The following is a 14,165-nucleotide window of genomic DNA, read 5'->3' as shown; positions in this document are numbered from 1 at the left end:
TTTCTGTTTCAGCCATCATCACTTATTTTTCTACCCAAGTTGCAAAACTCAAAGACTTCTTTTAATGTCACATTTCTTAGTCATATTCTATCAGCACCACCTCATTGAATTTGACTACATTCTATTGTCTTTGTTGTACTTTTGTTGATATTTATAATTATAAACTCTCTTCCAGACACTATCTATTATGTCCAACTGCTCTTCCAAGTCCTTTGCTGTATCTGCTGGAATTACAATGTTATTTGCAAACCACAAAGTTTTTATTTCTATTTGCTGAACTTTAATTCCTTTCCAAATTTCTCCTTGATTTCCTTTACTGCTTGCTCAATGTACAGACTGAATAACATTGGGGACAGGCTGCAGTTCTGTCTGCTTTCTCACTCCTTTCTCAATCACTGCTAAATAATAATAATAATAATAATAAAAAGGAATCATCCAAATGTGACAGAAATTGGTATGTGTGATGTACATGTACAATTTCAGAAAAACTGGATGATTTATTGAAGAAAAAGAGCTTCACCAACTGAGCAACTCAGCAGCATGTCTGGCTCTTATGCAAGCAGTTATTTGGCTTGGCATTGACTGACAGAGCTGTTGGATGTCCTCCTGAGCGATCTATCTACCTATATCCTGATCCCGCTCCAGCTACTGCCGGGTCTGGCTGCTGACGAGTCCTCTCCATTTGGCTCAGTCCTCCCACCACTTTTCTTCCTCCACTTGTTGCCAGGCCACACCTCTCCTTTCCACAGATATTCTCACTCGCATTTTCCACTGTGTTCTTGGGCGTCCTTTACGTCTTTTTCCGTCCATCTTCAGTTCTTCCATAATTTTGGGGAGTCTCTGCCCATGCACCCTCTTAACATGCCCAAACCATCTCAATCTCTTTTTTTTTTCAATTTCTTCTCTCATACTTTCTCGTTTAAAGTCTTTTCTAATATCTACATTTCTTACTCTGTACATTCATGTTTTTCCCTTAACTGCTCCGAGAAATTTCATTTCCTCTGCTTGCAGTCTGCTCCAGTCCCTTTCTGTCATTGTCCATGTTTCTCCTCCATAGGTGACAACAGGGAAGTAATAACTCTTATACATAAGGAGTTTTGCTTGTTCTTAAACTTCCTTATTCCAAATCAGCTGTTTTAGTGTTTGGTAGAAATTGCCACCCTTCTGTAGCCTCCTATTAATTTCGTTGGTGGTATTCTTCCATCACTAGGTATTTCACTCCCTAAATAAGTGAAACTGTCTACAACTTTGAGGGGTTCTCCATTCAAAGTAATATTTCTCTTGATCCCTTTGTCTCTTCCCAATACCATTACTTCACTCTTATCTTTATTTATTTTTATCCAAACCTTTTCATTATGCATCAAGTTGTAGCTGTACATCTACCTCTTTATCACCCCATATTACCATATCATCTACAAAAATCATCTTTTTGTCTTTTTTCTTTTACTATATCTTTAACTGCACTATTCATTCCCTCCATCACAACATTAAAAAGTGCAGGAGATAGAATACTTCCTTGTTTAAGTCCTTGTCTTATTTCGAAGTATTCAGAGTTCCCCAATGGTGTTCTAATTCTACCATTGTGTCCTCTATACATTGTCTTTATTACATTAATGTATCCATCTTCTATATATGTCGTTTTCATTTCTTCCCAGAGTCTTTCCCTGTTAACTGAGTCATATGCCTTTTCTATGTCTATAAAAACCATTGTCACCCTTTTATTATACTCCCAACTTTTTTCCATCAGTTGATGGATAGAAAATATCAGGTCGATCGTGCTTCTTCCTTTCCTAAACCCATGATGTTCTTCACTCAGCTCCTTTACTATATTTTCGCTTATTTGATTTAGTAAAATTTTTTCAAAAATCTTGGCTGTATGACTCATAAGGATTATTCCTCTGTAGTTTTTACAAAGTCTTTTATTGCCCTTTTTGAAGATGGGAACAATGTCTCCCCTTCAATCATCACATATTGTACTATTTCTCCACACACTTGACAGTACTCTATACATTCACTGCATTCCCACTGGATCTGCTGCTCTTATCGTGTCCACTGATACTTCATCAGGTCCTGGGACTTTCCCCCATTCATCTTCTTCACAGCTATTTCCATTTCTTCCCATGTAATTTGTCCTAATTCTGCTTCCCAACTTCTCTCAATTCCTCCATGATTTGTTGTTTCCTTGTGTACCTGCTCCTAAGCATTTAACAATTTCTTAAAATGTTCTCTCCAGATATCTTTTGTATTCCCTGGAACTTCAATCACAGTACCATCCTCTGTTTGCATCTTTACTGGTACATCAGAAGCCTTCCTTTTATTTTTCATCATTTTATAGAACATTTTGTTATTGCTATTCACATCTTCTTCAGGTTTTTTTGTAAACTCTTCCCATGCCTTTTTCTTTGCTGTTTCCACTATTTCTCTGCACTTCTTCTTTTCCTCTATATATCTTTTATGGTCCTCATCATTTTTTCCACCACTTTCTCCATGCCCCATTTTTTTCTTCTAACTGCTTAGATTGTGGTATCATCCCACCAACCTGTCTGTCTTACTTTTTCCTTTCCAGATGTTCTGCCACATACTTTTTGTGCTGCTCGACTAAAGTGTCTTGAATAAACTCCATTCTTTTTCTACATCGCAGAAAACTTCTTTTGGAAAGATATTTTGGTGATATTGTGTCCAACTGGCACAATCCAGAGCTGGTTGGAGAAACCTGCCCATAATGAAACATTCTCAAGTGGGGAGAGATCCGGCAACTTTTCTCGCCAAGGTTTGGTTTGGCAAGCATGAAGACAAGCAGTAGAAACTTCCGCCGTGTGTGGGTGGGCATTGCCTTGCTGAAATATAAGCCCAGGATGGCTTGTCATGAAGGGAAACAACACGTGATGTACAATATCATTGTAAGGGTGCCACAGATGACAGCCAAAGTGATCTTGCTATGCAAAGAAATGGCACCTACACCATCACATCTGGAATCTAATTGACTGCAATAAAATTGTCTTCAGTGATGAGGCCTGCTTCTAATTGAGCCCTGATGACCAGCAGACATGTATATGTAGATTTCAATGACAATGACAGGATACTAGCCTTACTGTCATCTGCTATATGGGCTGACAACCATGAGTGATGGTCAGGGCTTTTTGTAGCAGGACCCCTTTGGTTGTCATCTGTGGCACCCTTACAGCACAGTGGTATGTGAGTGATATTCTACATCCCACATTGTTTCCCTTCATGGCTAACTATCCTGGGCTTACATTTCAGCAAGATAATGGCTGCCCACATTTGGCGAGAGTTACTACTGCTTGTCTTCATGCTTGGCAAACCCCACTTTGGTCAGCCAGGTTGCCAAATCTCTCCCCAACTGAGAACGTTTGAAGCATTATGGGCAGGGCCCTCCATCCAGCTCGGGATTTTGACAATCTAACATGCCAATTGGCCAGAATTTGGCACAATATCCCTCAGGAGGACATCCCACAACTTTGTTAAACAATACCAAGCCAAATAATTGCTTGCGTAAAGACCAGAGGGGGACCAACATGTTACTGACTTGCCCAATTTGCTAAGTTCTTTCGTTCCATAGGTCAGCTTCCACAAGTTTTTCTATTCTTCTGTGAATAATTTGCATCAGTACTTCGTAACCGTGCGTTATTACACTTGATGGTTTGATAGTATTTAGATCTGTCTTATTTGGAATTGGAATTATTACATTCTTGTCAAACTTTGGAGTTTTTTGCCCTGTCTCATATCTTGCAAACCAAGTGGAATAGTTTTGTCATGACTGGTTCTCCCAGGGATCTCAACATTTCTAAGAATATTTCACCTACCCTTGGGGCCTTGTTTCAACTTACCTCTTTCAGTACTATATCAAATTCTTCTTGCAGTATCATAGTTCTCATCTCATCTTCATTTACTTCCTGTGCCATGTATATAATATTGTATTCAAGTTCATCCCCCTCATAGAACCCTTTTGTGTACTCCTTCCACTACCATCTGAACTCTTGATATTCATACTACTGCTTCTCTTTCCTTCAAAAGTTTCTTTAACTTTCCTACAGGTGGTAACTATTTTTCCCCTAGTATTGCATACTTCTAAAGCCTTGCATTTCTCATCCAGCCATTCTTGCTTAGCCGTTTTGCATATTCTGTTAATCTCATTTGCTAAATTTTTTATTCCTTTTCATCTACTTTTTTTAGATTTCCTCCTTTTGCCAGTTAAATTCCATATCTTATATGTTATCCAAGGTTTTCTACTAGCTCTTGCCATTTTTACTTGTTTGATCCTCTGCTGCCTTCACTATTTCATCCCTCAAAGCTACCTGTTGGCTCTCTACAGTATTCCGTTCCTTTTTCAGTTGACAAAGCTCCACTTGAAACTCTCAATAGCCTCTGACTCGTTCAACTTACCTAGGTCCCATCTCCATACTTTCCTACCTTTTTACAATTTCTTCTGTTACTTTTACCTAATGAGAGCATTTGTTTGAGTCTGCTATTTTGCAGCCCTCTCCAGCAATGTTTATCCTGATTGGACAGTGTGTTATCTAATTATTACAATGTGGTCAGTACAATGCACTCTTTTCAACTCCTTTGTTTTTTATCTCCTATATTTTTATTTTTTCTGAAAGAAACCATTGTGCAAAACATTTTAACTAACTTCAGCATTAACACTAATAAGGTATTTCTTATACTTGTAGCAAATGGTAAACCAACAGATGCTACACAAGAACTACTCGCCATTGGAGTCTGCAACATTGGTAATTCATTTGTTCAAGGATTTCCTGGAAGTGGTTCATTGTCTCGTAGTGCTGTTAATAATTCAAGTGGTGTGAGGACAACTCTAGGAGGCCTCTACACAGGTAATAATAATAATAATTCGCAGTTTTATCCACTCCACACAAACTCAAACTTTAATCCATCAGTTGTTCACAAAATTTTGTTTATTGTGTCTGTTGCATAATATTAATTACCTTCCTTATACTATCAGAGAAACCATTTTGTATTTCTGTTTTAAGACTATTGCATGATTAAAAGTTTAAATTGAATATCTTTCAGAATGCCAAGGGTACTTCTTGAGCTACCTAATAATTTGCCTTTAGGCAAAATCAAACAGTGGAAAATGCAGGATGGAATTTAATAGTATTATGGAAAGGATAGTTGCTACTCACCAAATAGCGGAGATGCTGAGTCACAGATAGGTGTAAGAAAAAGACTGTCAGAAAGTGATCTTTCACCCAACAATGCCTTGTCAAAAAGAGATAAAACATACACAACACAAACACACATGGCCACAGTCTCAGGCAGCTGAAGCTGTGATCAGTGGTGGATGATGATAGAGGCAGGTGGGTGATGGGGGTAAGGAGGAGACTGGTGCAGGAGGGAGAGGGATAGTAGGGTAGGGGTGGGATATGGTAAAGTACTTCTCGTGGGAGTGAGCTGGGATTAGGTGGAGAGAGGGTAGGGCAGCTAGGTGCAGTTGGGGCATTAGACGGGGCAGGGGAGAGGTGGGGGTGGGGGTGGGGGAATGGAAAAGGAGAGAAGTAAAAGGACTGGGTGTGTTGGTGGAATAGAGGCTGTACAGTGCTTGAATGGGAACAAGGAAGGAACTAGAGAGGTAAAAACAATCTCTAATGAAGTCTGAGACCAGGAGGTTTACGGGAATGTTGGACATGTTGCAGGGAGAGTTCCCACCTGTGTAGTTCAAAAAGCTGGTGTTGGTAAGAAGGAACTAGATTGCACAGGCTGTGAAGCAGTCACTGACATGAAGAATGTATTGTTGGGCAGTGTACTCAGCAACAGGGTGGTCCAGCTGTTTCTTGTCGACAGTTTGTCAGTGGCAATTTATGTGGATAGACAGCTTGTTGGTTGTCATGCTCACATAGAATGCAGCACATTAGTTGCAGCTTAACTAACAGTTTTGTCTTGGCTGGTTCTCCCAAGGCTAGCAGTAGTTCTGACATAGTGTCTTCTAATCCAGGGGCCTTATTATGACTTAAGTCTTTCAGTGCTTTGTCAAATTCTTCTCGCAGTATCAGATCACCTATCTCATTTTCATCTACATCCTCTTCCCATTGTATACTGTCTCTAAGTACTTGTTCTAGCTTTCAACTTTCCCTTCTTTGCTTAGTACTTTTTTCCATCTGGCCTCTTGACATTTCTACAACTGCTTCTTTTTTCTCTAAAAAGGCCTCTTTATTTTTCCTGTGGCAGTATCTATCTTTCCCTAGTAAAAATTTTAAATCGTTCCATTTGCCTGTGACTCAGCATCTCTGCTATATGGTAAGTAGCAACTGTCCTTTTCATAATATTGTAATGATATTGCCCAATATTGCAACAAACCTTCAAATTTATGTAGGATACTAGTATTCATGTCTCATACCCACAATGTGGCACAGAATGTTTGTTGTTGAATTGTATAATGAAACCACATCACATGTCTTGCAGGGCTCAATAAACCCTGTCCTATATTGTTCAGTTATTTGGAATGATGAAGCATATACTCAGCACTAAAGCATTCATTGTGTTTTGTTGCTTTAGAATATCTATGTGCTTTTTCTAGTCATGTTACTTTACAACTGGAATTCTTCTTAAATATTGTGTTTGCTGTTTGCTGAGTGAAGAAAAAAGAAGAAAAGAAAAAGAAATACAGTTAAAGGGCAGGCAAACCTTTGGATATTGCATTACAGTGGGTATGATGGAGTTTGAAATTGAATAACTGTTCATTGTCTTTCATGACCACCACCTGGAGAAAAACTATAGAAAACCATATAATTCAAACTACACTTGAAAGTTAACAATGAGAATCAATATATACATTCATTAGTTTCATTGCTCAGAGCCACTAGAAAAAAGAAAAAAGTGTGTAAGTATTTCTCATTGTAAAAGTTCCAAATTTGTTCTTCAGTATGGAGATTACTATAGTTACACACAAGTAACTGCTGAAGTAAAATTAATCTGCTCACTCAGAATCTTTTGAGAAGCATTTTGTGCTACATTACAGAAAAGGTTATGTGTTTAACTAATACTGTTTACTACTTACAGGACTTTTGGTGATTCTATCGCTGCTCTTTTTTACCCAGTATTTCTACTTCATACCAAAAGCAAGCCTTGCAGCTATTATTATTGCTGCAGTAATATTTATGGTAGAGCTGCATGTTGTTGTTCCTATCTGGAAGACAAGCAGTAAGTGTCATGGTGCAGTATTGCTGATTATACTAGTATATAGGTGTTAGAACGTAACATATGTATTAGTATTTGTTATAGAATACATAGGTCTCTCTCTCTCTCTCTCTCTCTCTCTCTCTCTCTCTCTCTCTCTCTCTCACCGAGCGAGGTGGCGCAGTGGTTAGACATTGGACTCGCATTCGGGAGGACGACAGTTCAATCCTGCGTCCGGCCATCCTGATTTAGGTTTTCCGTGATTTCCCTAAATCACTCCAGGCAAATGCCGGGATGGTTCCTCTGACAGGGCACGGCCGACTTCCTTCCCCATCCTTCCCTAATCCGATGAGACCGATGACCACGCTGTCTGGTCTCCTTCCCCCTTCCCCAAACAACCAACCAACCATCTCTCTCTCTCTCTCTCTCTCTCTCTCTCTCTCTCTCTCTGTGTGTGTGTGTGTGTGTGTGTGTGTGTGTGTAATTTTCCAGTCTTCTTTTCATATTGCCTCTTTTGATGTCTTCACAAGATGAATACTAGTCTGTTAAGTACAAATACATTCAACACTGTCAGTGTTACATTATGTAAGTGGAATGTCTGAACCTCTGCTGTTGCTTAGTAAGTAGACTGTTTTCTGCCTATATGTAACTGGCATAATTTTATCAGAGGCTATTATACTTGATGTGCTTTTCAGAACAGGACCTCATCCCTGGCTTTGCTACCTTTATTGCCTGCTTGGTGCTGCAACTAGAACTGGGAATCGTTGTTGGCATTGGAGTGAATATTCTGTTTGTTCTCTTCAATATTGCAAGACCAAAAATAAGAATTGAAACCAATACAGTAAGTACTGTACTTTCAGTGCTTCTCCATTTGTTGACAATGTAACTTTAACAGCAAAAATTTGTACTTGGATACCTGAATTAACATTTTATTTGTTTTAATGCATTACATATAGGTATCTTATGCTATGAAATGGACAAGCTATGTCCCATCTTCTAAACCAGTTAACAATATTATGAAAAGGATAGTAGCTACTCATCATGTAGCGGAGATGCTCAGTCGCAGATAGGCACAACAAAAAGACTGTCAGAAAATGAGCCTCAGCAGCCAGAGACTGCAATTATGTGTGAGTTGTGTTTGCATGAGTGTGTGTATGTATGTTTTATCTCTGATGAAGGCCTTCTTGGCCAAAAGCTCATCTTTTGACAGCCTTTTTGTTGTGCATATCTGAGACTGAGCATCTCCACTATCCTTTTCATAATATTGTTATATTCCATCCTGGATTTTCCAAATTTGAATCTAAACTAGTTAAGAAATATGTAGGTAATAATATGGTAACCATATCACCTTTCTGCGCACCTTGAAAAACTCACAGGCACTTGAAATAACAAAAGAGAAATATAGTTAACTACCATAAGACAGTCTTCTTATTTACTGTATGGATACATTGCTTCATCATTAAGAATGAGAAAAATTCACTTTAGTATCAAATAATGGAAGTGTTATGATATTTCCTCACACATGACATTGTCATGTTTTTCATACTCATGCGTATTACCTACACACAGTCATAGTATATATCTGGTAAGCTTAAGTGACCAATGTATCATTGAATATCTTACAGAAGCCTCTTCAAACATCTGGAAATTCTTATTCTCACTTCCAATTTTATTTACTCTTTAATTATATTTGTAGCTAACAATAAAAGTCAATGTAAGATAATGTATGATTCACAGAAAGTAAAACACAAAAAATTGTTTCAATGTAGACTTTGCCTCCTCATCTAACACAGAGCAGAGCAGAATGGGATTTTGTGTTCTGTTGCAAATGCCTTCAAGAGGCTTCCATCAGATAGAAAGTTAGAAACTAGGAATATCTGTAAGTTCCATAGAAAATTACAGGAGTCCTTGTTTGCCACTCCTTCTACAAGTTAATTGACTTTGAGAATCAAGGCTGAAGGTTCTTGCTAGCTGCATAAAAAAATAGAAATTTTCATTGTTGACAATGTTTTCTATGTATGGTATGTTAGTAACTGCTGTTCATTGATAAATATGTGTAGTCATGTAAATGTTAGACTACTATTATGATATGAACAGCAGTTATTTAATATAACTGAAGTGGCAGTATTTTTCTAGGTAGCACCTATCATATTAATTTTACTCTACTAAATTTAGCCTGAATAGGTAAAACAAAGTTACCATACTTAAAGTGGTCAAATTGTCGGTTTCAACTGAACTTTTCTCTCGATGATGTGTATCTCCTAGTTGTTTCTATAAGCCTTTGGTAAGGTATTCATTTACTCAGATCTTTCAATAAGCCAAAACTTCTACTGCCTCTGCTTCTTTTTCTGTCTATTTTTGCTTTAACAAGAATTTGCTGACAATAAATTTTCCTTTGAATGTGTTCAATCTGGTCTGATTTTCTCTTTCTAATATCCTCCAGTAGAGTTCTAGTTTCCTTCACTTTCTCAAATTCTTCAGCATTTCTTATTGCTTGTGCCCATTTAATTTTCTCTACTCTTCTTCATTGCAAGATTTCAGAGCTTTAGAAATATCTCTCATATTTCTTCCTTATTGCCCAAGGTTCTGAGCCATTGTAACTGCACCCCAAATAAAGAATCTTGCAAATCACTTTTTTATGTTGTTTCTTATTGCTTTTGTAAGTAAGTGTCATATTTTTCTAAAGGCTTTTTATTCATATGATATCATTTTTCTATTCACTCCAAAATTATCTGATGATCTCCTTCACTCTCTGTGACCTCTTGATCTCACATATTTAATCACTTTCATTTCCTCTCCACTTTTATTGTAGCTATACTAGTGAAGGCTATGTCCACAAGTCTTTCACCATAGGTGTTAAACAGGGGTGGAGATATTTAATAACTTTATCTCACACTTTCTGTTGATAGCCATTTTATCTATTTCTTCCTCCTACCATTGTCCTGTGTCTTACAAATAATTCCCTACTAATCTCCTGTCATTCCATCCTGTTCTTATTTTCTACAATATTTTAAACATTGCCTTCCATTTCCCTTAAAGCACTTTCATTTATAATACAAAGTTCTAAACAAGTTGTTACACCGGGATACAATTTGGTTCAACAATAACTTAATATGATATTTAGGTAATATAATTATTAGAGTCTATGCTTATTGAAAGGTGTTTTGCTCTTCTGTCTGCCCAATATTTCTTAAAGCACTTTATTAAGTTATGAAACATACATATTTCTTACTATTGACTTCATCATACTTTCTGTCAACATGCATCCAATGGTTTCTCTGATTACCTTCTCTCTCCTTAATCCAAACTGATCCTATTATAAGTTGTTATCTCTCTTGCCATCCATACTTCACAGTATTGTATGGTTAATAGCATAATATTTTACAATAGTTAATTACATCTGAAGTTCCTAACATTTGTTTCTCTGTCTTTAATGTTTCTCTGTCTTTAATGCGTAACACCAGTCACTCCACTCCCATAAAGATTATATTAAATATAGGATTTGTCAAACCTAGTGAAGTAAAGAAAGCGCTGGTAATGTAATTCTCTGGCCACATAAAAACAGATAAAACTGTCTACTCACCAAAGTAATAGGGGACAGTGGTTCTAGGTACAGAAATTCTTCAATTTTTCAGTTTGTTCATTCATTCAGATGTCATATTTTGTTGGTCTTTTCATAAAGAAGAACCTCCAGGGAAGTGGGCAGTATCAGAGTATTAATTATATAGAATACCAGACATGAGAAACTGCTTTCATACAGTACCTTTAACTACCATTATTCTCCAATTCCCTGTGTGTGCTTAAAAGGCAGTAAATTAATATAGTTAACTGGAAGCAAATAAAAAGAAAAGAAAATTTACAAACTGATGTTTTTATTTCTTATACAAATTGGCTGTAGTTTATCTATTTTTGTTTACTATTTACAAGAATGTTCTAAGAACTGTTGTGGATCACATTACATGCTGTCAGAATAGTATGTATGTATTTTAGCTATCCCCTAATCTAGAACCCATGATTCCATCTTTCTTAACTACTGTGGAAATGTAGGGACAAGAAATGTGTAGAGCAGATGTGAAAAATAACTCAAGATACACAGTTAAAAATCACAATAAGAGATTGCTTGAGGCACACATCTTTTTTGCATGTCTGATGTGTTGTTGCCACATACCATTGTATTCCATGAAACAGATTATTTGTCTATCTGAAGTATTTCAACATAGATTCACATAATACCATTTAGAATAGTCATAGGTCATGATATCTTTTCTTTATTCATTTAAGAACAATTTTTGAACAAAGAAACCAAGTAATTGATGAAGAATACTGGGCAATTAATTTCAGTTAAACTTTTGTTACAGACACTGGAAGGCGTGGAATATTTGGAAATAACTCCTGACAGGTGTTTGATCTTCCCATCAGTTGATTATGTACGCAATTTGGTGATGAAGCACAGCATGAGGAATGACATGCCTGTTGTCATTAACTGCACTCATGTATTTAAAGCAGATTACACAGCTGCCAAGGTAAATTATTTAGTAGTTTTGTATTTAGTATCCTTTTTCCAGAATGTGAGATCTCTGAATGTAATAATATGACTGATAGTACAGTATACCATATAGTAAGACTGTGAGCATATCTTTTACTGCAGCTAAGAGTGAACAGTAACAATAATTGAAAAACAAGTAAAATAAACTTACACCGCCACTCACCAGATTTTTGTAAATGTAGTAGATAACAAAAAGCCAGTACAAAAACTGTTCTGAAAGACCTCTCTTGGGAACAAAGAGGCAAATGCCAGACTTTTGTAGTGAATTGATAATGATTCTCTTTTATGGAATTTATTAGTACTGGTGAAATAATGTGGATTTTTGTAATGCATTCCGGAAACAAAGTTTCAGAGCCCAGAATTCACTATTAGGTGCAAAGACTACAAAAGTGAGAATGAGAAAATAATTGATCATACTGATCTTCTATTTACAATGTAGGAAAAGACAGAGTGCTACTTACTGTAAAGAAGACATATCAAGTTGCAGACAGGCACAATTAAAAGACAGTTACATAAAGCTTTTGGCCACAGCCATTATCCGTAAAAGAGAGACACACACCATTCACACAAGCAAGAGAGATGTAGACCACCCTGTGGCACAACAAGTGGCTGAACACAACACACTAGATTTCAATGGCTGCTTCACTACTCGAGCCATCTGGATCCATCCCTCCCCCGCCAGCATTTCTGAACTGTGCGGATGGGAGATATCCCAACAACACATTCTCCGCTCCCATAATTATCCCAGCCTCGACCTACGGTAACACATTGTCCCTACTCCCTCCACCCAGCAGTTTCCACTCACTTGTCTTATCATCTCCTCCCCATTGTCACCTCCCACCCTGTTTATTTGCAGCCCTCTACCAATGCAATATGCCTGTCTTTCCCTGTTCCTCTCCTTTTTGCTACTTTTTTCCCCACCTCCCTGTCCCACAACCTCCTGACACTGCACCTGTTGCCATTCTAGTCCCTGCAGACTCCACCAGGCAGCATTTGTCTCTCTCCCCTGCTGTACATTACTACTTCTTCCCCTCCCCCACCCCCTCCAGATTGCTGCTGGCTCCCACTTAATAGTTGCATTCTGGCCCAAGATGCTGGAGTTGGCAGTGGTATGTGCATGAGGTGTGGTTGTCTGTGTGAATGGTGTGTGTCTCTCTTTTACTGATGATGGCTGTGGCCAAAAGCTTTATGTAACTGTATTTTAATTGTGCCTGTCTGCAGCTTGACGTGTCTTCTTTACAGTAAGTAGCAGTCTGTCTTTTCCTACATTGTTAATCTACTATTTGATAGACAAGAGAAAATCAAAAAATATTTGTGCCTCAAGGACAGATGATAAATCAGCAATTTTACTATTAAATGTCAGTACTTGTTGAAGGGCCACTAATATAACACCAAGAATTGCGCAAAAGTAATTGCTGCATGAGGGCAATGTGCCCCATCCCACAGTACTCTCTGTTAAGCAATTTTATAAGTATTTATTTCATTCAGTATAGGTTAGCTCTCCCCTGCTTGTAGGAATGATCAAATAGGCTCGCCTGTAGGTAAAGCAGGTGGTAGACTTCCTTTCATCACTAGGATACTATGAAAATGCAGTCAGTCTACAAAAGAAAAAGATGAGAAGGTGAACCAAAGACTGAGTTTTATTGGCTCAACACTTAAAAGGTGCATGAACTCTTCCAAAGACACTGCCTACATTGTACTTGTCCCTGATCTTCTGGAGTATTTCTGCACAGTATGCAGTTATTGTCATTTAGGATTGACAGAGAACCACGAAATAGGAGAGAGATTGTCACGGGCATGATGTACAAGTCTGGGTGGCAAGATTAAAACAAAGGTATTTTCCATTGTTGCAAGATATTTTCATGAAATTTCAGTCACCAACTTTCTCTTCTGAGCGACTTACATGTTCATTTTTCAAGCGTGCTATTCGAGAGTGGAACAGAGGGAAACAGTCTAAAAGCAGTTCTATGAATCCTTTCCCAATCACATAAGTGTGAAATGCAGCTTTGTCACATGAATGCAGATGAATGTGGTTGTTTACAAAACATTCATGTGACATATTCTAGAATACTGTTCAAGTGTTTGGTAGCCGTATGAAATACAACATAGCAGTATGGTGAATACACTGGTGGCACTGATATGACAACATGAAAGCAGACAAGCATGGGCAATGGGGGAAAGACATCTACAAAGGGTAAGGAACCACATGCAGGGAAACAACATCAAGTTGCAGAACCAAGTTTTAATGGTTATTTGAATTCAGAGACAGCAGGGATTGTGCTGAAAATCATGAAAGCACTGGACACTCACCAACTGCATGCAAACTAAACAATGTTCAGTGTGTCAGTGATTTGATAATGGGGCACAGGCAAATCACAATTGATGAACTAGAGAAGGCAGCAGGACTCACAAGGGGAACACTCCATGCAATCATTCATAAGGATTTGAAGATGAAGAAGGTGTGTGC

General features: G+C 37.8%; 1 protein-coding gene across 1 annotated transcript in view; it reads left to right on the top strand.

The window, feature by feature from the left end:
* Nucleotides 1-14,165, top strand: part of LOC126162759 (sodium-independent sulfate anion transporter-like) — a 174,580-nt gene that overhangs the window by 142,533 nt on the left and 17,882 nt on the right. Inside the window, exons 8-11 of the mRNA XM_049919447.1 lie at nucleotides 4,692-4,853; nucleotides 7,036-7,176; nucleotides 7,848-7,993; nucleotides 11,511-11,675. Coding sequence (XP_049775404.1) covers nucleotides 4,692-4,853; nucleotides 7,036-7,176; nucleotides 7,848-7,993; nucleotides 11,511-11,675 — 614 coding nt within the window. The remainder of the gene's footprint in view (nucleotides 1-4,691; nucleotides 4,854-7,035; nucleotides 7,177-7,847; nucleotides 7,994-11,510; nucleotides 11,676-14,165) is intronic.

This window comes from Schistocerca cancellata, chromosome 2 (assembly GCF_023864275.1).
Source record: "Schistocerca cancellata isolate TAMUIC-IGC-003103 chromosome 2, iqSchCanc2.1, whole genome shotgun sequence".
Classification (NCBI taxonomy): Eukaryota; Metazoa; Arthropoda; class Insecta; order Orthoptera; family Acrididae; genus Schistocerca; species Schistocerca cancellata.
Note: the sequence above shows the minus strand (reverse complement) of the source record. Positions and strands in the feature narration are given on the sequence as shown.